The 27694-nt window shown below is 38.7% G+C and overlaps 2 protein-coding genes across 9 annotated transcripts in view; one reads left to right on the plus strand and one right to left on the minus strand.

Annotated features, from left to right (window-relative positions):
- CACNA1C (calcium voltage-gated channel subunit alpha1 C) overlaps positions 1 to 1265 on the minus strand; it is a 739906-nt gene extending 738641 nt beyond the window's left edge. Inside the window, exon 1 of the mRNA XM_077169590.1 lies at positions 826 to 1265. Within this exon, the coding sequence (XP_077025705.1) occupies positions 826 to 967 (142 nt within the window). The 5' untranslated portion in view covers positions 968 to 1265. The remainder of the gene's footprint in view (positions 1 to 825) is intronic.
- Positions 1 to 20200, plus strand: part of DCP1B (decapping mRNA 1B) — a 58482-nt gene extending 38282 nt beyond the window's left edge. For 5 of the 8 annotated variants that reach the window (XM_077169592.1, XM_077169599.1, XM_077169596.1 and 2 more), the window contains 6 exons: positions 3704 to 3770; positions 5901 to 6036; positions 12444 to 12572; positions 14183 to 15034; positions 17377 to 17595; positions 19977 to 20200. In XM_077169592.1, coding sequence (XP_077025707.1) covers positions 3704 to 3770; positions 5901 to 6036; positions 12444 to 12572; positions 14183 to 15034; positions 17377 to 17595; positions 19977 to 20057 — 1484 coding nt within the window. In that variant the 3' untranslated portion in view covers positions 20058 to 20200. The remainder of the gene's footprint in view (positions 1 to 3703; positions 3771 to 5900; positions 6037 to 12443; positions 12573 to 14182; positions 15035 to 17376; positions 17596 to 19976) is intronic. The other 3 variants (XM_077169593.1, XM_077169595.1, XM_077169598.1) reach the window with 3 other exon arrangements.
- The last annotated feature ends 7494 nt before the right edge of the window (positions 20201 to 27694 follow it).

Here is a 27694-nt window from a genome sequence, read left to right on the forward strand (position 1 = left end):
TCCTACCTATTTAAGCTTTACATACATAATTATTTATTATCCACTTACTAACCATGTAGAAGTATGCTTTATTCTTTAAAGTTGCACAAATATTAGCGTGAATCCTTGCTAAATTATTTCAAGCTTCAGAGATTTGGAATTGAAAGATATTTTGCGTAAATGATAAAGCAAATGGTAACTGTCTTAAAAGAAGAGACTGAATGGAAATATTTATCAGAAACATAAACTAGACACAGTAAATCTCCCAAAGAACCTCCAAAATAAACTAATGCACCATGCTAATAAGAATCAAAGTGTTTCAAATGAAAATGTACATGTAAGTGATGATGGATATTGCCTCTAATAACCCCTTAACAGGCCTATTAATGTTAAATCAGCTTTAGCTTTTTCAACTGAAAGATATTGCAAAAGAAATTATTGTTATTGGATACAGTCATCTTGCTCTCTGTTGTGTGTCCCTATAAAATTCAGGCATGAAATCTAAAACTGAAAATTTGATCTCCTTCATCTTTCTCTCAGAATTAAAAGGAAGGTAGATCAGTGTTTTCATAGACATGTAAAAGCAATATTGCAATATCTGTTACCTCAAACACAGCTTTTTTTTACTATCAAAAATTTCCAAATCCTGCCATAAACCAGAACAGTGCAGAGTATAAGGTAAATGTCACAGCTATGCTGTGGGAAGTCCTGAATTCTGTACAAAGAGAAATGCAAGAGAGTCTTTACTAAGTGGTGGAGCCACACATTCTAGGTATCATTAGAATCCTTTCTATCAATTTCAACATGTTTTTCCTATTCTTTATTCCCCACTTTCGGGTTTCTTACCTCCAGGAGAGATGTAGAAATAGTTGAGTTGAGCTTCGTGCACCAAGGTGCCCTTAAACTTCACCTCTGTTTCAGCAGACAGGTGGCTGGAAAGCGGCTGGTATGGCGGCGTAGAGGGCTGAACAAAGGCTCGAAGCATCATAAATCTCCAGATATGTACTAATAATTAGGTGGATTTTGAACTCGTAGTAAATATCCTTACCCGTGAGGGTTCTCCTCGTAATTTTTTAAAACCTGGAAACCATTCCATAGGAACACAGTGCTGCAAAAGCTATACAGCCGTATCACGTTGTTGCAACTTTAGGTTGCAGTAATTACTTTAAGTTTTAGAGTTCTGAAAACTATACCTTCTTTCTTGCTTCTTTTGCAACCTTGTCTTTTTCTTCTCTGCTATGCTGTCTATGGAGAGGCGGGCCTCTCACCCAGTGACTTTACAGGAAAACTTGGATTGAAATGTGACGTTAATGGTTTCTGTCAGTCTGTCAGCTCATCGCCTCTGTTAGGCATGATGGTCTGGTTTTTATATATCACCACGAGCTGCTTTGATAGACCCTCTTGTGTGGAAGAGTGAGAGTTTTGTCCAGGAGTTGGTAGACCTTGAGCCTAAGAAGCAGAAAATTTCTGCTGGAATGTGTACTTTAATGTAATTTTACTGCCTCTTCTCCTGGAGTGCAGCTCATGTTGCAAAACTATTTTAGGGAGAAAAAAATGAGGCCCAGTCTACATTTTATCTGCATGGTCCTTTCAATAGCCAAGTCTGTTGGTAAATCTACCTGGTTTTTTTTTTTTTTCCTTTTCTTTTCCTGGCTATTTAAATTTTCTGTTCAAACTCAACATTAACTGGGATTTTAAAATGATCTTATTTTAATCTTAAATTCATGTTCTTTAGCGATAAATGGACCTGTCCTAATCTGTCCTACACTGTCTTATAATTACCACTAACCAGTCTTTCCTTCATTTTGCTTTGACATGTGAAAGATGTTTTCATAGCATTTCCCCTTCCTTAATCTGCATTTCAGTTATGTCATGATAATGACAATGTCAGACTGTTTTTCTATTTCTATCAACAGTTTCCTTGGCATCCTCTGCTTATGACAACCTAGTTCCTTATGTCAAATGCCACAAATGTGTAATACAAAAAATTGCACCCAAAATATTTCTGTTAATACATTCTGCTGGTGAGACTCGAATGGCTGGCGAGTTTCCTCTGCTACTACATTCTTGAACCTGTTAGGCTGCCACCCCCTTTTTCCTTTGGCAGTTTGGGAAGACTCCCAGGAAAGAAAATTTTCACTCTTACCAAAAAAGTAAACCAGGCTCCTAGTTTTATACCTAAGATTAAAGCCACCAAAACATACAGATTTACAACACACAGCTAGTGGGTTAGAATACAGGAAGCTGTGTTGGAATTGGCATAAGAGATTAGTGTTGATGGACAAGAGATAGCCTTGAATATAGATCTTCAAGATACACATTTAATGATCTTGAGATGAAAGAATTTCTTTTTTGATAGAAAGGCTCTCATAGCAAGTATACTTCAGAACTCAGATGTTCTTTTTTTTTTTCCTTCTCCAAAGATTACCAGTGTACTGAGGAGAAGTATGTGTATGTATTTCTTTCTAGGAGGATAAAATAATCCTGTTAAAGAAGAATCTGGAGGTGGTGTTTTGTTTTGTTTTTTTCCATCTTCACCCTCCCCACTTTACGTAGTAGTTAGGTAAGATATAAATCCTGGTGTACTGATAGTACAAAAAAGTTAAAAACGTCATTGCCACCTTTTGGCAAGTAATTCAGATAGGTAGGCTTTTAAAGATGCCTGCTTAAAATAGCAGTAAAAACGTCTGTACCTTTGTTATCTGAGTCATTATTGATAAGAAACAGAAATTCCATACCTTGCCATTGATCAGTTAAGTGGAGGAGAAAGCTACACTTAAAATCTTAAAATATCACAGCTGTTTTAATGACTGTCTAGTAGCCATATAATTAAATGTTTCACAAGTTTACATTTTAAAACATTGTTTCCTTAAAAAATTTTTTTTCTGTTTTTCATTGGCCTATCATAATATTGCCACTCTTTTCAATGAAGGTTTTAAAAATGTATATGTAGTTAATGCATTATTTGCATGATTAATGCCACCAGATCCTCAACTAGATATTTATAAATGTATTTTGGTACTGTTTCAGCCATTGCTATGAAATTGATGTAGTAGGCACATAATAAAGTATATAATTTATTTGAAAATTATTAAATGAATCAATAGCAGCTGTATTATAACCACATTTTTCTTTTATTACTAAATGATTAAATCTCAACCATATCAAATCTTTCAACATTTGTAAATTTTCTTTATAGATGTTTTGAAGTTGAGGATTTATTATTAAATTTTATTTTTTCTAGCACTGTATCCTTACTTGCAGTTTACAAAGCTGATTTTCAGTGAACATATTCCTGGGGCGGGGGAGGTTTTCTAGGTATAATTTGTGCATTAATTTTCTGAATATTTAAAGATGAAATATGTTTATGAAATAAGAAAATGGAGGATAGAAAAGCCAGGAAGTTTAGAAATTCTAATTTCCTTTTCAATCTGTATTCATTCATTTATGAAGTATTTGCCAAATGCCTCCTGCATCCACGTGGTATATTTTCAAGGAAAGTGTACTTTATTGGATATGTCTGTATCTGGGTATATGTATAAGACCACTACTGATTTCTCTGTGGGTTTAAAAAATTCCAGTGCTCAGTTTTGAAGACTTTGCTCCAATAATCCATCTCATTTATTTTTAAAAAAATGTGTTTTCATTTAGAATGAAAAAGGGAATTTCTTTCCATTTTTTGGTTTTGAAGATGTTCATAATTTGTTTGATATGTTTTTTGCAGTATCCATTTATGGAATTTGGTTTTATGATAAGGAAGAATGCCAAAGAATTGCAGAGCTTATGAAAAAGTAAGTACTGAAGGTTAAATATTTTTCAGGGCTCAGTTCTTTTGTTTGAGTTTCTAAGTGAATGTAATTACACTATAATATATTATATCTCTTATAGCAGATACGATATGTACAATATATCTCATAGCAATCCTTTTCATAGAAGTAAGGTAAAAAATAATATTATTTAATAAATGAAAAATAGACATATAACTTACTTTATTTTCAGTAGGTAAGACTCATCATCTAGAATGACTCAACTCATATTTTCTGTCAGTATGAAATATATGTAACATGAGTTCTTCTACATGGCAGTTTTTCTTAATGTTTTCCTCATTTGTCAATTAGCAAGTTTTTGCTTTGAAAAATAAGGTATCAATATGTATATGAGTAAAAAGAACATCCAGAGAGCCATTCTAAAAGGCTGCTTTGCAGTCTAAAATTGTTCCTTTCCTTCCTGCCCTAAATGCTTTCCTTTAACGGTTTATCTATATTTATAGAAGTTCAGAATTTCCCCACCTCTCAAACACTGTGACTTCTTAGGATAGCCATTATTTTCAATCTCTTTGGAAATTTCAGAGTCAGTATAAGTTTAGTGATCAGTAGATGGTCTTTCTCTGTTGTTATTAGTCTGTTTTTCTTTTACTATCCATGTTTTGTCCCATTCTGCACTTTGGGAATTCCTGTTTTGACTTTCCCACTCTTGATTTCCCTGATTGCATTGAGAGGAGGGCCCAGGAAAGCACAGATAGACCCACAGGGTTGCTCACGGTGAGGCAGTTATTTCTCTGCTGTTTATGGGAATATGCATGAGGCTCAGAATAAAATTCCTTTCCTACGCGTGCTGCCTGTCAGCCTGCTACGGTACTAGCCACAGTCAGAGTATGGCTGCTGCCCACACCAGTGTGACACTGTCACAGGGCAGCTCCTTCCGCAGTTGAAATCCTGAGGTGATGAAATGCCGAACAAATGACCCCAAGAAAATAAAAAATGGGGCGAGCACATTTTTAATAAATAAGCATCAATTCCTGAAAATCCGGCTTATGGTAGCTAATTTTAGCTAACTAGTTCAAGTTGCAGATAGTGATTAAGTGCGTTCAAACCAGTATTTACCACCATAACAACTAGTTTCTAGAGCATCCATGTTATTGTAAACTGTGCATCGGATTATACTAGCAGATTTTGTATAGATTAAAAAATACTATGTAGCTCAGCCAAGAGGCCATATTAAAATTGTCAGCATTCTGCAGTAATTACTTAACAGCTGGGACAGGAAATTGATTGTTCACTAGCAATGAGCAGCTTATTTGTGTGAATTCAGTCCTCTTCCCCAGATAGAATTGAATCTCTCAGTAAATCCTCAGGTCTATTTTCACCATAAACTTTATGGCAATAATAAAAGAATTGAGTTGAAAGTCAAAGCACACAAAAGGAAAAAGTATTTTTCTCAACATCACTCAAGCAGCATATAGGAGCAATCTTCAGTTTTGTTTTCAGAGCAACAAAAGACACTTCTCATTGCTCTGTTTTGTATTTTTTTGTATTTAATGCTCCGTCTTCTCAGAATTAGAATAGAATCTTCACTGCATTTCTAAACTACCAGAGTACTACAGAATTTGAGTTGCCGTACTCAACCTTGTGCTCTGAAATGAGGGAAAAAGAAAAATCTCAATTTGCAATGTTGTTTCCTCAAGGTTTGTGAACTCCAAATTGGGTTTCCTCAGTAATGAATGAGTCCTTTCAAATGTTACAGAGTCAACAAACTTTTTCTGTAAAGAGCCAGATAGTAAATATTTTAGGCTTTGTGGGCCATACATTCTCAGTCACAACTATCCAACTCTGCCATGGTAGTGCGGAACTCGCCATAGGCAATAACAGATGAGCATGGCGATGCTCCTGCAGAATTTCCATAGGTGGATGAGCAGTAGATTGGACTCGGCCAGTTTGCCAACCCCTCTTCTAGACTCATATTTGTAATCAGTGTACTCAGGACCTCAAGTTTTGTTTCTCTTCTTTCATTTCCTAAGCAGTCTTATTTCTAATATGACTGTAACAGTATGAAAACAACTGGGTGAGAATTGGGATGGTTTTAAAAAGCATTTATGTTGAGTTGTTTTTGTTATATGGATTGTCCCTCTCTACTTTTTCTAGCCTAACTCAATATGAGCAATTGAAAGCCCACCAGGGAGCTGGAGCACGAGTCTCCCCAGTGATCCTCAATTCAGGAGAGGGGAAGGAAGTAGATATCTTACGGATGCTCACCAAGGCCAAAGATGAATACACAAAGGTAAGTTGTTACCCCCTCCTTGTGTTACAGTGGAGAAAGACTGAGTACTGTTTCCTCCACCAAACAAAATCATACGAAAAATAAAATCTTTACTTGCTTTTAGGAAGTCAAAGGAGGCTACTGTTTTGCTTTTGATTGGATTAAAAAGTAGCCTGAGAAATCAGTAGCCTTCATAAATGCAAATGATATCCAGTAGATTTCCTAGATGATCTCATTTACAGTAGCAACAAATTAATAGAAAATTCCTTTGATAAGATGAACAAGAAATGGGCAAACCCTGTGTGAGGTAAACTTTTAAACACTCCTGGAAGGCATAAACATAGACCTTGAACAAATGGGAATATATACCTGGTCCTTAGATAAGAATGCATAAAGCTGTCAGTTCTCTTTAAATTAATCTGTGAATTTAAGATGATCCCTAAACAAATACTAACGGTTTTCCTTTCATTTTTTTTTCTTTTGTCCCGGAGCCAGGTAAGTTGATTATAACGGTCAGATGGAGAAATTTAAAATAAGTTAGACTAGGCAGGAAAACCCTGCCAAAAAAAAAGAGCAATATCGGGATAAGCTCCACCTGATATTAAAACACTGAATTCTAGATATTCAAAACAGTGTGGTACTGACACATGAACAGCCAGGATGACAAATTGGGCAGACGAAAAAGTCCTAGAATTAGACTCAAGTGTATATGAACTTTAGGACCATGATAAAGATGACAATCTCAAATCAGCGACTGAATGGATTTTTAAAGAAATGGTGTTGGGACAACTGTAGCCATTTGGAGAAATACAAAATTGGATTCTTTCCTCATACCGTATACCAGGATGGATTCCAAATGTGTTAAAAATTTGAATTGTAAAAATAGAACCATTCAAGTACCAGAAGAAAACTTGTATGGATCGCTTTATAATTGGGGAAGTGGAAATGTTCCTAACTATGCTTCAGAATCCAAGAGCAATAAATTCACCTACATAAAAATAAAAAAATAAACATTTTGCATGTTTTTTTAAAAACCTCAAGTAAGAAATTATAAAAAACTGAGGAAAAAATTTTCACCCTAAATAACAGGAAGAGGTTTGAGTTCTCTATTTTATAAAGAGCTCTAAAAATTGAAAAGTAAAAGACTAATACCCTCTAGAAAAATGGCCAAAAGTAAATTAAGAAAAAAGAAAATAAAGTCCTAACACTTGGAAACTTAGCTGAAGCAAATGTACTTAACCAAAGTTCATATTATGACATAGTCACTTAGAAAAAAAATTAGTGTGAGTGACTTCAGAAACCCAGTATTTGAAACCTAGTATTAGTAGATATACTTTAAAGACAAAAAGAACTGCGAAGAAATTATAAACTTCATTCAGTGTTTTTTTTTGTTGGTAGTAATATTGGCACAGTGATTTTGTAACTGTTGTATAATATTACAATTGAGTAATTACGTTATTGTTGTCTGAACCAAAACCTTCAGCATAAGAGAAGAAATAAAAAATTCAAGAAATTAAGTTAAAACTGTGTAATGTTAAATTTTAAGTGGAAAAATACAGAATTATTATTATTCATGTTTTGTTTCTTAAATATGTAGTTTCCAGCTCTTTCTCCTAAAAGATCAAAAAAAAAATGACAACCCAGGAACAATAAGCACCCTGGTCACCTAGACTGTTGTTTCTAAATACTATTTCCTAAAAAAAAGGTATCAGGGCTCCATAAAGAAATTACTGATTCAAGGTCTGGTACAGGAAAGTTAAGCTAATAGGATCATGTGAAAAGGGCACAGTAGTCAGCTTAAAGGGACCGCTAGCTGAAGCATCAAAAAGAATAACTGTTGAATGTATGAAAATATATGAATTCATAGTAATGAGAGAGAGAGCAAGCAAACCTAAAATATGCATAAACAATACTATTGGCTATCATTAGAAGTGGTAGTATACCAACTCCTTACTCTGAAAATCGGTAATTAATGGGAAAGAATTAAGCATTTATCCTGCCTTCCCTCTATGGACCATATTTCAGAGTAACCAAATAGCCCTGGCTGATGAAGGAAATTTCTTCTCTCCCAAAGAATACCAGCTAATAAACATAGACAGAATAATAGGACTTAAAACACCCTAGTAAAATTATTGACTCCGGCAACGATTATTGGTAATGTTGTAATTTTGAGAAAAGTTGATGGGAACTTGACCATGGAAAGACCAGGTTGCTACCCATTGGGCAGCATCATTAAAATCTGCACAAACAGACATTATGTGCTTCCAAGTGTGATATAATGTGAAATACACACCACTACTTTGAAATATTCTTGCCAAAAGAATTGACCCTGAATGTAATTAAGTCTTGAGATCTAACTTCTTAGATTACAGAAAATGAGGGGAGGGCAAGTTGAAGAACAAATTAAATGACACCACAAGGAAGCAATCAGAAAAATCCTGAATGAAGTGGACTATACTAGAGGACGATTGATCAAGTTTCTTCAACGTGCCTTTGACTTGATTGTTGACTTGATTGTTAGACTGTGAGCACCTTGAATACAAAGAGCATCCCTTATTCCCATGTGTACCCCTAATCTTCTGCCAAGTACTTGACACATGATAAGTGCTAAATAAAGAGTTGTTGAATGAAAGGATAAATGAATGAATATGAATAAGCCACAGGTACATTATCCATCCATTATAGAACACAGAGATGCTTTTGTCCCACTTCAATCAGTAACAACCGTCTCTGCAGTAGTTTTTAATTTTGTTTAATTTATCAAAAGTCATTAAAAGGTATCCTAATGACTTGGCAACTAGTCAAATAATAATTAAATAATTGCACTCTATCAATAGCACTATGTTAGGCAAATTAAATATTTGTCTTCCAAATGTGACATTTCTGCCCTTTAGCAACTTAAATTCTGTAAAGACAGATAACAGTGGTCAGTAAATAATAAATGCAAGTATTAAAAATTGTTTTCTTTCCCTCTCCCTCCTTCCCCTCAGCACACATGCACGCACACACACACATAGACCCAGAAACGCTAAAAAATTCTCATACACAGTTTTGAAAACTTAATTCAGGTAATCACTTTCTACTGTTCCTGAAACTTGAAATATTTCCCCCCTCATTTTGTTTGCCCTTTAGAGTCTACTTATCCTTCAAGGCTCAGTTAAAATGCCACTTTTTTAGATAGCATTTCCCCAGATCTCTTAAGGCAAATTATTTGTTCCATTGAGCTCCCCAGACTATTACTATTTAGAACTCATTTTGTTCTTCCCCATTTATTACATTCATGGCAACTTCTCCCACTACATTATAAACTCTCTGATGTCAAAACAATGTTCTATTTGTCTTTATTCCGCTCCCCCCATCTTGTAACAATCGTGACATAAATTGCAGACGCTGAATCAGTGTATAGGCTATGCTTTTCCTATCAAATCAAATACATATTATTATATGTATAATGTTAATTGCTCTGTGAGATAAATAACAGAAGAAATTATTCATTCTGCCATTAATAACCAGATGATATGACACAAACTTCTAGAAGTACTGCATGATCATGCTACTTCTCTGCTCTTAATCCTTCTTGGTTTCCCTTTATCAACTATATGAAGGCTTCCATAACACAGCCTCAGATTATTCTTCTAGCCTTACTACTTTCTATTCCCACTTTCCGCTACAAAGATTGAAAACCCCTACCAAACAGAGTCATAATTTTACTTCCTAAATGTACCTTCATGCCTTTTTCCATGAACCCTTTTTTCTTTTTTGCCTTATAGTTTTGTCATCTCTTCTCCCATACACAGACAAATTTCAGAAAATGTGGAGATTGTGAATAAAATGGTTTTAAGGTACAGGAAAGGTAGAAAGTGGAAAGGGGATAAGAGAGAAATAAAATGATTTTTTTTCTTCAGAATTCTTGTTGTGGGGAATTGAGTTTCCATTATTGGAAGTGTTCAAGAAGAGGTCAAATTATTACCTACTGGAGATGTTGAAAAGAATTTATTTTCTCTGCAAAAGTATTAGACTAAATGATGTCTGAGATCCTTGCCAACTCTAAAATTCTTAAATTTATGAAAATTCCAAGAGGTAAAATGAGGGAAAAATTTGAGCTGCGGATATAAAAAATTGTTAAAGTGAAGTCCAATGACACCAGAAACTTTTTAACTCAAGTTAATATATTAATTCGAAAACCTCTTTTTGACCAATATTTTATGCCTTCTCCCCTGAGAAACAACTTTCTGTGAATCTGCTTAAAAGTAGCAATAATGTTCATTGGAGCTTCATCTCCTTTTACCTCCTCTCTGTTCAACTTCTAGTTGAAATGCAAATGAACCATAAAATAACCACAGTTCAGTAAGAAAAAGAACTTGGGCCAGAAATGATCTATAGACTGCATAGTTAGGCTCTGGGTATTCAGCTGTGGACTTTTTTATGTTATAAGACTATTTTGTGCTTTGTGGTTTAAGAAAAGTATTAATGGTTCTCTTGTAGGTATAGCTATGAGTTATTTATGAAATAAAATAAGTTATTAAATGTCTTTTGATGTTCAATGAGAAAATGCAAAAAAATCATTAAAACGACAGTAAAAACCATGATCCCATAACCCAAAGATACTTATAACATTTTTATTGTATTTTCTTTCAGACTTTTCTCATGGTATAGATATATACTATGTATAAATGTGTGTGTATGTGTGTGTGTGTGTGTGTTTAAAATGGGATTATGGGACATAGATTTTGAGGCTTTAGAGAAGTGCCTCAGGTTTTCTTTGAAGAATTCATTATATACTTTTTCAAAATTTTTTTTCCTAAGTATTTTTAAGTTATGTGGAGCTGGAGAAAAATTAAATAACTCGAAAATGAGCTACAGACTGTTGGGGTGGATGGTGTTTAGTTCCGAGCAATTTGATAGAGAGCAATTTTCACATAAAAGAAAGGCTTCATCAATACATAGACATTTATAGTGACATAGAAAACAGCTTCTGGAGATATATTTTTATGAGAAAAGACTGTCCAGGGGGGTTATACTTATCAAGATACAAAGCAGCCTCTTGGCCCAAATGGATATGTGCCTAGGGAAGTGGGAAAAAATTGGTTTTCTTTGCTTGAAAGTCAGCATCCCTGAATAAAGAAAACAAAGTACAGAAAGGGGTAGATGGATTGATCCTGCTCTGTAGTCATTCAGTGCAAGTAAGTTAAATATCCACTTTCTTTCTCTGTTGTCCGTGTCATGGGAAAGCTAACCCAAGTGGTCCATTATTGCATAAGAAGAATCAGAGATAATATTTTGATTTATAAAGTGTTGTCACATCCCATTGAATGCTATTTCCATATATCCAAATTATTGACAGAATGCTTGGAAGAAAATAATTAACCTATTGTAAGGTTAACCTTCAAAGCTAAGTGTACACAGTAATAATGAACCCTTTACCCACCTACCCCCAATCTTGAGTTAGAAGCTGCATCCCCACTAAATTATAAAACACTTTGGAGGCCTTAGGTCCCTGGGGGACAAGATTGTAGTTCACTTCATGTGAAATATTTTCTGGCCAAAGGCCTTGACTGCACAATCAACAATAGCTTTGCTATAGAGAGTTTATAGTACAGAGGTAGCGTTTTTATATTTTTTTCATTTGGCATTTTTAACAAAGTAGACAGCAAGATCATTGCTGTGCTTTTTTTGTTATGAATACTACTGTGTTAGCGATTGCATGGTTGGTTAGATTAATATATGATAATGATTCAATATTTGAAATGATGAGGCTTGTCTCTTTCTCTATGAAATTCTAATTTGTAGTGAGTAGCTCAGAACACTCAGATTTGAATTATTCTTTTTATGCAAGAAGTCATTTATTAAATAATGATGATGTTTGTAATTTTAAATCAGTGGTTTGAGTCAGCTTCACTTTTTGGCTTTTAGACCAGAAAGGTTTAGTTGCTTTCATGAAATATACTAAGCAACTCTCCAATTTTGTCAGTTGCTAATTGAGGGACAAAACCCCTACTCTAGTCCAGACATGTTATTTAAGAAATAGTTTCTGTTGATGCTTATCATTGAAAAGCATTAAACTATTTATCTTTAAACTATTACTTCTTAAGCATATACAGGTAGCCTTTCAAGTGTCCATGTATCTGACCCACTAAGAACCGCAAGGTCCTGCAAGCTGATGATATTGGTGATATTTTCTGGTGCTAAATTGTGCAACTAAGAAAAATTAAACATAAATTGGATTTCTACTCAAATATGATTCATATAAGAGGAAATCAGGGGACTTCTAAAGGAAATTTTTCCATTATACATGAAAATATATCCAAGAAGTATCTACCAGCTAGATACATAAGAAACAAGAAGGTATTCTTTTAAAAAGATTAAAGTGTAAAGAAGCTTTTAAGAACACCAAGAACAAGTGTGTTTGTTTGTTTTCTCCATTTCAGTGTAAAACCTGTTCTGAGCCAAAACAGATAACCAGTTCATCTGCCATCTATGACAACCCCAATCTCATCAAACCAATTCCAGTGAAGCCCAGGGAAAATCAGCAACAGCACATACCTCAGCCCAGCCAGGTACACAGCCCTCTGTTTTTCCTACACAGTGTTTCGATAGGATTCCTACAGAACTTTTACCCTTAGTCCAGCCAAGGATGCTAGAAGGTAAATCTGGAACAGCGAGATTTCAAAGTGGAGAATTTTTTATTACCAATAATTTGCTCTTCCTGGAAGAGGATTAACATTTTATTTTTGGTATTTAGCACACTTTGAACTCTTCTCTCTTTAACTTGAGCTCCTTAGAGGATAATGTGTTAAAAACAAAACAAAATGAAGCAAATAACATTACATGTCAGACCCATTTTCTTCTGAGGTAGGTAGTTTCTCAGGACCACCAAGAAAACGACCACTTAGGCAGTAACATTCAGTGCACCACATCTGAGCACCTGCTTTTTACCAAGTGCAGGGCTAGGTGCTGTGTGTATAGAATGGGATGCCTGTTCTCCCAGAGTGACAAGTGAGTCTAAAGGACTGGTATAAATTTCCCTGTAGATATGATGCAGATTTGTCATTGTCCATCTAAAATACAAATATTATAGCAGTTTTGGTATGGGTATATATAGTTTTCAGAATAGTATAGCATTTTCCAAACTTGCTAATCTGAAAGTCCCATTATTGATTGTAAATTACGTACCTGTATGCATTTTTTCCATCATTATTCCTCATTTGGAGCTTTAAAAAAATAATTGGTTTAAATCGCTCTTGAAAATAAACATGGAGCCAAAAGAAATAAAGACTGGCCTAATGAAAGTCTTGTTTTAGATTTTTTTGTGTGTATGCTGTATGGCGGAGGTCACATTTCATTCTTTTTCCATGTAAGTATCCCGTTATTGCAGCACCATTTGTTGAATTTTTTAAAATTTGTTTTGTTTGCTTGTTTCTTTGTTTTTGGGGAAAGTGCATGGGCCAGGAATTTGTTTTAGATTTTTAAAAATATATATTCTACTTTTTTGTTTGTTTGCTTGCTTTTTATGGAAATTTTATTTTAATAGAGAAACTGGAATATGGTGATTTGAGGATGAAGCTCAGATTCTCTTAGCCCAACAATATAGAAAGCAGCTGTGAAAGAGATAGAAATGATATAGAGCAGGGAGGAAGTAGCTTTGTGACTGGCTAGGCCAAAGTAGATTTTATGTATCTGATGCTATCTTTAAAGCTACTGGTATATAGTTTTAAATAATCAAGTTAGATTAAATGACTTATGTTTCTTTCCAGCCCTAAATTCCTATAATTCCTATTTTCTGTGAAAATCCTCCCATTCTTGTGTTTTCTTATACTCTGCAAGGTTAGATGAACTTTCTATCGAAAAGCTTATTTACTTTTTAGTGTGTATAATTTCATACCAATGTGATTCCAATCTGTGAACCCCAGGCCTGTCAAGGATTGTATGCCTAATTTGTCAATCAACAGATATTAAAATATAATGATCACCTTGGGGATGTAGGAGAGAGGGTTGTGATAAATTTTTTACCTTAAAAAGGAGGTATCAAAATTTTAAAGTTTAAGATTGTTCGTCTTTTTTAATGAATCCTTTGTAAATAGAAGAAATCATCAAAGTTATTTCATATCCTCCCCACCTGATCAGATTTTATTTAGACCCATTCTCAGAGGTTTTTCTTTTTTTCCAGACTTTAGACCCTGAACCCCAACACTTGTCATTGACGGCTCTCTTTGGAAAGCAGGACAGGACTACATATCAGGAAATTTTGGACCTTCCACAGACCCTCCACCAGCAACATCAGCAGCAGAAAGAGAAGCTTTCAAGCAGGCAGGGGGTTGCACGGACCCTGTCTTATGAGGAACCCAAAAGACAATCGCCTCCCACTGAGAAGCAGCTCTGTCCAGCCATTCAGAAACTCATGGTCAGGAGTACAGACCTCCACCCATTGTCAGAGCTGCCTGAAAACCGGCCCTGTGAAAATGGCAATGCCCATTCTGCTGGGAACATTTTTACTGGACTTGTCCAACCAGGGTCTCCCCTTAACACTGGAACTTGTCATCATGGACAAAGTGCTTCTAGAACTCAGAACCTACTAGAGAAGCTTCAGAATGCCCCAGGGACACTGATTAAGTATAACCTTAATCCAACAGCAACTCCCAGCTCTACTGCCCCAAGCTTCCGCAGAACTCTCACTGCCACCACCCCTGTGGCCCCAGTGAAGGGTCTGGCCCAGCCCCAACTGGTCTATTTCAATGGTTCCCTTCCCCCTCAGACACCAGGCCATGGAAAAGAACAGTGTGTCCTCCCAAGACAGGCCCTCCCGGTCCCCTGCAATCAAACCAGCAGTTCTGGAGTGGTCTCCCCACAGGAGTTACTGAAGAAGCTCCAGGTTGTGCAGCAGGAGCAGCAGCTGCATGCATCCACGCGTCCAGCCCTGGCAGTGAAGTTCCCTGTGACCCAGAGTTCTAGAACAGGAAAACCTTTGGAATCCTGGATCGACAAGACATCCAACACCAACAAGCAGACTCCACTTTTTCAGGTAAATATTGACCAGGAGCAGAAAAGAAAAAAAGATATTACTGTAAAGCAGTGAAATTTAGAATTGACTTCTGTGCTCTAGGGACTATGTATCACCTACATTTCTGTTTAGAGCAGATTCCAAAAGCCACATCTGTGCATCTTGAGTCTCCTTTCTGCCTGGGAAGAGAATGTGCTCTTTGCTCAGCAATCCAGGAGCTTCCCCCCTTTTAAAAACAATTTATTTATAGAGCTCAACCTCCCAAATGTTATAAGATCTGAAAAAAAATCCCTTATCTTTGACTGTGGAAGCTTATGATCTGCTTTAGAATCATGCCAGAATATCAAACAGTTGACCTCTTCTCATTTTTTTAAATACACAATAAATATAAGTTATTGTTTATGCATTTTTTCAGCAAGTATTTATTGAGTACTTACTGCAAGTCAGGCATGTGCTATGTGTGGGTGCATAGTGATGAAGAAAAGAGGCTGTCCTAACCCCTATATAGCCCAGTCCTATAGACTCTTGTAGTAAGCAAGTCAACACAGAAAAACTGTATCATTAACTCTTTAAAAGTACAGTGTATTTGGATTTTTTCCTATGCTATCGGTATGGCATACTAAAGATCAAGAGGGGATAAATGTGCTCCTTACACACACAAACATACACGCAAATTTCCAGAGAGGGAAAATTATTGTAACTTTTAGAAATATCTGTTCCTCCTGAAAGATGGTTCTCTATGGCCATCGATCCCTTGGAATAGTGTGATGATCCCTACATCCTCTATGGGAAAACTCCAAGTTATTATCATCTGCCTCTCCATAATGTCTGGAGATCTGGCTCAGGGTCCTTTTTCCCTTTTGATTGGTAAATTGCATTGGGTTTAAAAATTAAAAAATTCTATTTCCTCTATCATTAGTGGTCCTTTGCCAGGTCTTGGCATGTAGCTTATAATGTATAATGGTTCCTCAAAAATATTTATGTTTTTGTTTAAACAAAGATCATAGGCATGTAGCACAAATCCTGGGTGAGTGAAGCCCTACAAAGTGTTCCCCTTTATTATGAATTAAAATCCCAACTCTGGACTCCTACTGCCAAAGAGTCAATGTTTGTAACTTGCCCTTACCCTCATTTCCATGTCACTGTTTCCCTTTTTTTATTTTTGCTTTTTTTCTCCTTTATCACTTAGGCCTGGACATTAGGAAAATTTGGCTTTGTAGTTTGACTTCCATGGGTAATTCTTTTTTCTTTTCAGTGTTCACAAGTATGGAGAGCCAAGTAAGGAAGGTGTACCTTTTGTCAGCCACCCTGGGCTCTTCTCACCCAGTGCTGTAAATCCTCCTTTGGGGAGCACCAATTCTCAACACCTCTCCTTGAAATATCAAGTAGGGAAAAGTTAAAAGAAACAAGCAACCTGCCTTCCTCTAGGCTAGTTTGTGTCCAAAAATATGTCAGGAGAGTGATTATAAAATTATAGCAATTTCTAGATTGCTGACCTTTATACCCTTCCTCCACTCCCCCTTATATAAGTTCTTTTGGTGTTTTAGGAGGCTGATAAATATTGTTCCTTTTTCTTACCTGGGCTAGAAACAAATGAGAGGCAGCAGTAAGAGTCATCTAGGATCAGAATGCTGTTTGCATACTAATAAAGTCTGCTAGCCATGTGAGTTAGCTAATTCTGTCCCCCTGAATTAGATACTCACCCTGACACAGATAAAATTGCTGGCAGTGCTGAGCAATGGCCATCCCTCCCGAGGACCTGTCCCTGAAATGTCAGCATGGAGAAGCAGGAATGCCTTCTCTCTGCAAGCACCCCTTTCACTAGCAGGGGTGAACTTGATAAACCACCCTTCTTTCCTGGTGAGAAGTGAATGAGGAGGCAGAAAGCAGCCAGACAGATTGCTCTCAGCATTTCCTCTAATGGGGGAATCAGGAGTGGGAAATGTGGGTGCCCCCTAACAAGTACAACAACTCACAGAGGTTGTTGGGCCTTGTGTTAGACAGCTGTCCCCAAGGACCGGGCCAGTAGGCCTAAATGCAGGTTCCCAAGAAATGGTAGTAAACCTACTGCTGAAAAATAAAATAAGACTCAGAGGTCCAGGTGTATCTGCCATGGGAACAATAGTCAACACAGCAGACAGTGTGCCAGAGTTGCTTAGAAACAACAAAGGAAAATCAATGAAGAAGTAAACAGGAATCAGTTAATTTTTCCCTTGTAAGTTTTCCCACCTCCCTGAGCTGTGGACAACTAATACACTCACCTGTATCTGCTCTGTCAAAACGACGGGCCACCTCATCTCCATGCCTTTCATTTCCCTGCGTTGCTACCTAATCCTGCCCTCCATGTATGTGTTTGCTCTAAGCAGGTGATGTCACCTCAGCGCATCCCTGTGACAAGGGCTCCTTCCCTGCTCATGTCCCCCATGGTGTTCTCTCAGTCCAGCTCTGCCCCACCAAGCCAAGAACCAGCTGCCACCCCCACTGGCCTCCTCCTGCCTCTGCAGCACCCGGAGCCTCCTGTGATCACCAGCAGCCCCCTTACCAAGCTCCAGCTTCAGGAAGCCCTGCTGTACCTCATTCAGGTGAGAGGGACACATGGTCTCTTCTCTTTACCTTTACAAGACCATTGACTTACTGGCTATGACCATAAGGGGAATATTCAATTAACCAAGGCCTGGTTAGTACTCCCTGAGAATAAGAGGACTATGTAATAATCTATCCTATACCCTAATAGCTTTGTTACTCACCTAGATGGTATTCAGAATGCTAATTATGGCTTTGGGTATCTCAGTTCTTAAAGAATTTTATAATTTGGAAGAGTGACTATGACCTCCTAGCTGCCACCAGTGAGAAAAGGAGGCATACACTAAGATCAGGCAGTCACTGAGCACATTCTAGGAGCTACAGGGACCCAAACAGAACTGCCATCGAGAAAGAGAGGTGAAAGAAGAACCTTGAGCAAGTAGCAGTCTGTTTAGTGGAAAGTTCAAGTAGACTGTCAAGCAAGCAGAAAACAGGTAGGGAGCAAGTAATGGCTGTGACTACTTAAGGGATCTTTCACAAATAATTTTGAAACCTGCTAATTATAACAGGATAGAATGGTGGAACTCCTTTATCAATCACTTGTCTCAAAGCAGAATATGAAATAATAGCAGCAGCTAATATTGACAGAACTTCGTGCCAGATGCTGCTTAAAGTACTTTACCTATATTACTTCATTTAATCCTTATACAACAACCCTATGCTTTTTCCTGTTTTACAGACAAGGAAGCTGAGGCTAAGTGACTGGCCTGAAGTCACACAGCTAGTGAATAGCAGAGCTGGGATCAGCCGCAGTCTGGCTGCAGAAGGCTGCTTCCCACTGCTCTGTGCTGGGGGGCCGCGTTAGCGTCATGAGTGTTAGAGACACTGTTCTGCAGTCTGCCTAGCAGAGCGTGGCCAAAAAGCCAAATAACAGACCTTTAAAAGTGGAATGTGTTTAGCCAGACAGACCTCAGTTAAGGCAGTTAGGTACCTTTTTGACAGATAATCTTTAAGAAAGCTTGTCATGGTACTTTGCTTAAGGGTCAGTGACTTTTAGAAAACCAGGTGCTCTTTTGGTAGTTGACTCATCTTGCTTTAAAAGACAGTGGTTTCTTAGTAAAAATGTTTTTCAAAGGTAACATATTTTGGAGAAAATGAGAATATTGGGGCTACTAAAAATAAGCAGCTGAGGATCAGTGCTTAAAAGCAATCTGATTATAAGAGAGACTACAAATGATAGAGCCTTACTAATTTGTAAACTAAAATCAATATGAAAACATTTTCTACCTTTATAAGCCAGTCATAAATTCATGAGAACTTAGAAGGGACCACTGTAAATCTCTTTTCTATGGGCAATTAAAAAAAAAAGTTAAGTTTGAATGTAAAAGATCCCTATTTGTTCTGATTCATTCCACTCAGATCACATGGTTCCAAAAAAGATCCCCGGGCAGGAGCCAGGCTTGAAAGTCAGGATGATTCCCTGTGCATCAGCTAGTTAGAGATTATCTATGTTCCCTCCACAGTCAGCTTCCATCTTCTAGATAACATCTTCCTGAGTAACCATTAGGAGTCACTCAAGCAGTCTGTTTTTAGCCTTTGTCTATCACTGGGACACACTCTCATGCCTGGGGACTTGGTGGCTACTTGTAAGCAAAATCGGAATGAAATCACTCTCTTGCACACTGCCTGAGAAAAATGCTCACTCTGGGCATGAAGAGGGAATGAAGGAGGAATGTGAAATGGGGGTGCTCACTAAAGCTTTAAAGGATTTGGTGGGAGAGAGAAGTCTCTAGAATTAAAAGTCGTGGAAACCACTGATGAGACCAGTGATTTATTCTCCACTTAGCCAGGCAAAATAGCCTAGAGACCACTAGCCTCACTCCTACCTCCTGGCCACAGCTAAAAACTTTCCGTAGCTAATGGGAAGGATTATAGTGATGAGATGCCAGTGAACCATATTGCAAGTAAAATAATAATTTATGTCAAAAACAAAGTACAAACTTTGTATACTACTTTGAGGACATTTAAGAACTACCATCAATCCCCACACCAAACTTTGAATACCACTGACCTGGATCATTTCCCCCAATCCATCCACCTGTTGAGAACCAGTGTCTTTTCATACAATCAACCCAGGCTGTTCATGGTTAAGCCTGGGTTCCTACTGCCACGTGGCTGGGTTTCCCACCTGGGCTGGATGTTTTATATACCCTTGCTACTTCATGTATTGATGCTGAAAACGAGCAGCTGGCTCTGTCCAGCCTGGCCTTCAATTCATTTAACATTCACATATGCAATTAAAAATAGCAGCTGTTAGAGTAAATGGGTAAAGATGAGCATCTTAGACTCAAAATGCCAATTCAGCTCAGACAGAGGAAGAAACCTTTTGTTTGTGTCCACCAAATCACATTCCCTTGGGTTTTATGATTTTGCTTTCCAGAACGACGACAACTTCTTAAATATCATCTATGAAGCTTATCTCCTCAGCATGACTCAAGCAGCCATGAAAAAGACGATGTGAGAGCAAGACATTTTTAAGCTGATTTTCAAGGACCTTCCAGAACGCCAACATAAGGTTCTCTGATATTACATGGTATTACCTTAAATGTTTTCTGCCTTTTTTTTTAAAGTATGTAAAATATGAATTAAAATGTTTCAGACTTTTTCTGTATAGTCAAGCTTTTCTTTAAAAATTGATCCTTCAGTATACCTAAAACAGAGAAGTGAGTGGGCAGAAAAATCCTTTCCTCAGGTCACACTTAAATTATAATGTCAAACTTAAATTATGTAATATATATATATATTTTTTCTTACCTGGATGGTAAGAAAAAAGGATGGGGCCATTTCTAAGAGAATTAGCCACTCTGTAGGAAGAGCTGTTCTTGGAGCTTAGTTTCTTTTTTTTTATTTTTATCTATTCATGGAAGACAGGGAGTTTGTCCCTGGGTTGATGACCCTGCTGCTGAGCCCATGTGCACAGGCAGGCCAGCCACGAGGGGGCAGTGTCAGCCCACAAACTCACCTCCAAAGCCTTTAATGAGCCTTTGGAGGTAATGGTTTTCTTTTACCAGAGAAAGTAAACCTTTCACTTGTGAAAATACAGTTGGCATGTTTTACCCAACTCTTTGAAGGGAAATTATTTCTGAAGTTATTTATAGCTAGTTTCTAGAGGATGGTTTTTCAAGGAGTCCACAGATGGCTCAGATTTCCAGTAACACTTCATTTGTCCTAAGTCATGTAATTTCTTTGGACCTGAGCATCAGGATATCCTGGCTGTGCTTCCAAATGAATCTTATATCATTTTTAGCAAAATCTGCCGGGGTAGGGATCACAGGATTGTGAAGCTTTCTCTTAGCCTCTAAGGCTAGGTGGTGATTGGTTACAGGAGTATCATGGTAAAGGTTCTTTAAGCTAGATGGCAGATAGAATTTTATGTTCACAGAGTTAAGGAGTTTCGTCTTGGAAGAAGTCAGAAGAGCCCTTGCCAAGTTGCTAAGGCCCCAGAGAGTATGTATGGGAATTAGTCCCTGCTGAGAATTAGCAATAAATAAAGCTCTACATTTCTATAGCCTTTTTTATTCTTGGTTCATAAAACGATTTTTAGATTACTGCATAGCAGACAGGTTTTATTCTCATTTTATAGGTCATAAAGTGAAGGCATGGAAAAAATGGGTTTCCTTTCGGTTTCTTGTGCTAGACTTGGACTAGAAGCTTTAGACCTCCAGCCACACCCTAAAGCAAAATGTCATTAGAACACCATCTCCCCCCACCCTTCCGCAGGGGTGGGTTTTTTCTTCCAAGTAGGAAAGGTGGGCAGAAAGGCAGTTGACGGACTGAACGCCTATTAGGTGCCAAACTAAAGGGCCCATCTCTTTTGTTTCTCTGATATCGCCTACAGCATCTGACACATTGATAAGCCCATATGAAGTTCTAACAACATACTTGAAATTACAATATTCTTAGAAGGAGAATGGGGTAAGGGAAGAGACACAGGTATTTATTATGCCAGATTCAATGTCATCCCCAAAAGCCAGCCAGCTTCTTTTTTTTTTTTTAATCTGTTTGATCTTAATTACATATTTAAAGTTGCTTCTTTCTCTAGGGAGAAATGAATTCCATTTTTAATGTCTTTAATATATTTGCCATAGCAGATGGCTAGTTTCCTGAAATACTTCCTTTTTAAACTTTATTTAGCATTGAATAAATGAAACAAAAAGAACTATCCGTTGCTGCACCTCATTTGAGAAGATATCCGTTTGCTGTAGGTGAAGGAGGGGTGACTCCAAGCCCAGCTGGCCAAAACCACACTGCAGCCTTCACTTGGCCCTTTTTTAGGTCACACCATAGTGATCTATTTTGAAAAAGAATATATTCCCCATCCTTTACTGGAATGAATCACTTTAAAAGTGGCAGGCCCAATTCATTTAGACCAAACACCCTCTTAAAAAAAAGGCAGTTGGTGATACACTGTTTATTTCTTATATATAGCAGAGCAGAGGAGGGCATCTGTGTACAAAGAGCTCTGTCTCCAGAGAGTTCAAGAAATAGAATTAAAGGGTTATTTGAGGCACTCAAAGTTAGACTTCATATATAAATTAACTTTTCTTCTTCCTGCTCTCCCTCCAAATGCTGAGACTATCACAGCTATCATTCTAAAGCATCACTGGTTCCCAGGCAGCAGTTTCAAACTAATTGAGTTTTCAGTGGAGTCGTGTGATATTTGTTGCTGAAGGCAGCACTGTGCAATGCAGTGGATTTCAATGTGGTAGAAATTAGACATGAACACTGCCTGGCCTAGAGGACAGGACACATAGCCTTTGGTGTCAAACAAATCTGCCTTCAGTTCCTGGACAAGTGAAGTTCTTAGAGACATGGTGTTCTCATTTGTAAAACAAAGGTAATACCCACCTCACAAAGGTCCTCATGAAGAATAAATAGGAACAACATATGTAAAATCACTTCCCATGCCATGCACTCAAGAAGCATGAGTTCCTGCCTGCCCACTCAGCATTGTTTCTTATGTGCCAGGACTTCGGCCATCACGATACCTGCAACTCCATGTGCCATCCACCTTCATTTGAGTGTTAAGTCTGATACTGGCGCTTAAGTATCTGTAGCCACTTCACTCAACCTCTCTTCACCCCTTCATTTCTTTATCCATTAAATGAAAACTGTAACACTTTTTGTCCATTCCACACAAGGGAAGTGCCATGAGCTCTTTGAGATGAAGGTGTAGGTGTAACCCATGAAGAGTGTTGTTATGCCCCCTACACTAATTGGTGAAGTGCCATTTAAATTGCAAAGCTAAAGAAGGCAGTGCTGTTTAATTCAGTTTATAGTCCATGAACGTTCTTCTGGAAAGACGCATACAGCTCAGTCTCCCCATTTAGAAGCAATTGCAGGGTGAGAGAAGCCTCTGTTAGCATCTTAACAAACTGCGTGGTATCTGGTGTGCAGTACCCATCCCTACTAATATTAACCACCCACGGCTGGCTTCTTCCAGTTCTTCCAAAGAAAACGTTCCCAAGGCGGAAGGTCCCACCCTGAAGGTGCACATGATTTGCGTTGAGTAGTTCAGGCTTCCTTCAAACACTGTTAGCCTGGCTGCTTTTCCACGACTCCATGACAGACAGGACTTTGTTCCTCTTAACGCAAAAGATGCAAATCAGAAGAGAAAATGTCTTCCTAAAGAAATTCCAATAGAATATTAGCCCTCTTCTCTCTCAGGTATTAAAGAGAAAACCAAGAGTTCACACAAGTTAAGGCCTAACACCCTGAGATTATGTAATGCTAAGGATGGGAAGTATCGCATCAAAGACCAGTATTCAGAACACCAACCCTCATATGGGTTCAACCATATGTCGCTATAGATGCAGGAAGACAGGTGGCTCTGAATTGAACTGATACAACAGTTCCTCATTCCATGGGGGTGGAGGGTAGGGGTCACAGTTTTAGGAGTGATGTCTCCAGATTTTATGGACAAAATTGGCTGCTCCCTCCTAGGAGCTATAAAGAAGCTTTTTTAAAAAATCAGTGCCTGCTCCATTCAGGCACATACCTCCTTCCCTTTATTTAGAGAAACCAGCTTGCTTCCCCAGGCTTTGAAACACTGAGCCATCTTTGAGGTTAAATTTATCATTTGCAGCCAGCAGGTTGTAGCAACACTTCATCGTGTGAAGTTGCCGGGCTGCACAGATTGGTAGGCCTCCCCAACATTTTGCTGAATACTTGATTTGCAGGTTTCAAAGGCTCTGCAACCCCTCCCTCTTACAATTAGGGGAGTGAGAGAGGCAGTTACAAATACTCATATTTAACTCAATCTTGGGTATCTAGATATTCACCAAATTGAGTTATGAGTAATGCCTTCCAACAGCTTAGAGCCTGGAGAAAAGTACACAAATAAAAACTGCAGATTGTGGTCTTAAAATGTCAGGGGAGGTTGGAAGCAGAGCCTTGCTGGTAAAGTTCTGCAGGGCTGGGCAGTACAGCCCGGCACCGTGGCTGTGAGCCAGCCAGGACAGCCCAAACCCTGTAGCCCCTGGCCCCTCAGGGAGGGAGGGGTCAGGGGTTCAAACCTTGGACAAGTTAACTCAGGGCAGGGCAGGCAGGAAGTAAATTGTTACTGATAGGTGATTGATATGCACCAGGCACTATTCTAGGCACTTAATACATTATTTGTCCCTTACTGAAACCCTGCAAGATGTAGTATTTCCCTCATTTTATGGCTAAGGAACCTGAAATTCAAAGAAGTTAATTTCTTCTTAATTGCACCATTTTTACACAATACATTCAGAGACAGAAGCTGAGCACTGGGACAGGAAACAGGAGGCAGAACAGCCACGCTTGCAGGCTAGCCTGGGCTTGGGGAAAGGAGAGGTGGCTGCAACCCCAGCATGGGCTTTCCAAAGCCCAGATTCTCCCCTGGAGCTGCCTGACTGTAGAACAGGATGTCACAGGCATGAGGGAGTCTGGGCCCCACTGGCTCAGATAGACAATCTCTTAGGATCTGATCACTACGTTCTGTACGCATGTGGCTCTACTGTGTCCCTGGGTGTCTGTGAAGGGCCCACAGCTCCCTCATGGCCTGTGACTCTCAGCAAAGCCTCCCCTGAAAGCTCCTCTGCCTCCTTGGGCATGCAGTGTGGTGTGATGGCTTGGAGTCATATAACTGGATATGAGGATTTGGGCAAGTTACTGAATGTTTTGAGACTCCCTTAGAGGCCTCAAGCCTGACCCTCCATAAACAGTTCTCTTGTTGGATGGTTCCAAATGAGGGATGCTTGTCTCCAGACAGGGAGCGGCCACCTTGGCCCCTGCCTGCTTCTCTCAAATGCCCTTCCGTGTTCAGCTTGAGACCTCTCTGTGACCTTGGCTGAAGTCACTGAATTATCAATGTAATCAAGAAAAAGGACCCTGTGAAATCATTATCTAACCCTTTCATTTTACTGATGAAGAAACAGGCCCAGAGAGGACTTTGGCATGCCCAAGGGATATGTGATTAGCTACTGGAGAAACCACGACCAAAACCTGGGACTCTGGTCACCCCTTCCCCCAGGACTGCACAGCTCTCTCCTCCCTGCTATGGGACTTAGGCATTAGTCAACCTTTAGATTTCTGAGTTTATTTATAAAGCTGCCACTTCTCTTTCCAGCATCTGAAAGCATTCTACAGGCATTAATTAAGGAAGGTTCACGGCAACCCTGGTAGGAGATTCAGAAAAGGACGAGTTTCCCTGCTCTGTGCTTCTCCCTGCTTGTTCTTTGACTTCCTGGTCTCCTCAGAGCGCAAGCAGGCGGCACACACAAACACCAGCTGTTTCCATCAGACCGTGGCATCCTTCCTGACAAACTCAGGCTAACAAGGTCCCAAGTCTCCCTGAGCCTATTCCCTGTGGTTTGACTCCCACCAGAGGGGCCCTGTAGCTACCTCCCGTGACCCTCCTCTTCCTGTTCTGGTCACGACAAAATCCACTCACGAGTGCTTGTCACATCTCTGCTGGCATCATCTCCCATGCTGTATAGAAATGAGCCTTTGTTTTTAACCCCCTTAGGGTTGGGGATGGAGGGGGAAGCCCGGGGCCCACAAAGAGGGTACCTCCATGTTTGCATCAGGCAATGCGATGGCAATCCCAGTCCTGGGGGTCTGTCCTGGGCCAGCTGTCGTGCTGTCAGACCTCGAATCGCTCATGGCCTGACCTGAGTGGACTCACGTAAGAAATGGCACCAAGGCTGGGTCTCAGTGACCAGTGGCTGTAGAACCCAAATAGTCCTTTGAGTTATCTGTGTATGAGCTTCTTCAAAACCAGATTTGGACACGGATGTCGTCATCAGAATGCAAGGTGCAGCTCCAGACCAGCTGAACCACCAGCTCCTCACTGGGAAGGGGAAACTTTGCAGCTGAGTGGCCAGAATCGGAAACTCAGTCCAGTTTTCTTCTGTCACTGTCTTGGATTCCATTCTTGAGTGATCAGCCTGGGGTGGCTACTCTTGGTGGGGGGCCTGCAAGAGGTGGGGCAGGCAAGAAAGCAAGAGGCCCCATGCTTTCAGCCTTGACTTCTGCCTCTGCCATGTTGTTGCTTTTTTGTTGTTGCTTTTAACTTTTATTGTGTTAACATATACAGATATAACGATATTTATCATTTTAAGCATTTTTAAATGAAATTTTATTGAGATATATTCAAACACTGTACAAACCATCCAAAATATACATCACATAGTTGTGTATACATCTCCCCTGACCAATTTTAGAACATTTTCATTACTTCAGAAAAGAAATAAAGGCAAAAAAAGAAAAACCAAATCCTCCCATACCTCTGATCTTCCCTATTATTTACCCCTAGTATTGGTGTGGAACATTTGTTACTGTTACTGAAACAATATTAAAATACTACTGATAACTATAGACCATAATTTGCAATACGCATATTATTCCCATATACCACCCTATTGTTAACTCCTTGTAATAGTGTCATACATTTGTTCTAGTCCATGGAAGAATTTTTTATATTTGTACCGTGAATCACAGTCATTGTCTTTCACAAGATTGACCGTGTTATACCTTCCCATGCTTTAACCTCCAACTTTCCTTTCGGTGATGTATGTGACTACGCTTTCCCCTTCCACCCCGCTCACACTCCATTCACACTGCATTCTAACTGTTTTCAAGTGTACACTTCAGTGGCATTGCTGATATTCACGACGCTGGGCTGCCATCCCCACCGCCCATGACCAAAACCTTTTCATCACCCCAAACAGAAACCCTGCACTCATCAACTCCCTCAGCCCCCTCCCCTGGCCCCTGGTGACCTTTAATGTACTGTCTCAGAGAATTTGCTTATTCTAGATATTTCATACAAATGGAATCAGACACTGTTAGTCATTTTGTGCCTGGCTTCTTTCACTCAACATAATGTCTCCAAGGTTCATATGTATCCATGTTATTTCTCTCTCTCTCTCTCTCTTTCTCCTTTGGGTATACACAGACAAAAATGAATCATATTCCTTTATTCCTTAGTTTATACGAGTCTTTAACATTGGTTTGGGCAAGGCCCCCTTTTTATTTTATTTATTCCCTTCCTTTAATGTTCATACTCCTCTCCCAATTCCTCTCTTCCAACAGCCGCCTGTAATTGCTCTGTTGAGTTCAATGTGTTCTTTTCTGTTTGCATGTGTTCTTATAAAATGTGTATTGATTTCGCATGCACAAACTTACTTACATTTTTCATTGAGATATAACATACAGACAGCAAAGCATACAAACCCTTAAGTGCCCAACCCAGAGGATTTTATGTATAACCATATATGTGTGTCCTGGCACCTGTTAACCCACCACCCAGACCAATCCCAGCTCCCAGAAAGTCTTTCATGCCGCTTCACAGTCAAAACCCACATCCAGAGCTAACTGCTATTCTGAGTCCTATCATTGTAGGTTACTTTCTAGAATTTCATATGAATGGGTTATACTGTACCTAGTCTTTATCTGGCTCTTATCTGGCTTTTTCACTCGTCATTGTGTTTATTCTTTTTTATTGCCGCGTTCAGGTGTATGAACTTTTGAATTGCTGGACCTGCTGATGGACTTTGGGTTCTTTTTAAATTTCTGACTATTATGGATAAAGCTGCTATGTACCTTTTTATTAACTTCTTTTGGTGGACATAT

This window comes from Tamandua tetradactyla, chromosome 7 (assembly GCF_023851605.1).
Source record: "Tamandua tetradactyla isolate mTamTet1 chromosome 7, mTamTet1.pri, whole genome shotgun sequence".
Classification (NCBI taxonomy): domain Eukaryota; kingdom Metazoa; phylum Chordata; class Mammalia; order Pilosa; family Myrmecophagidae; genus Tamandua; species Tamandua tetradactyla.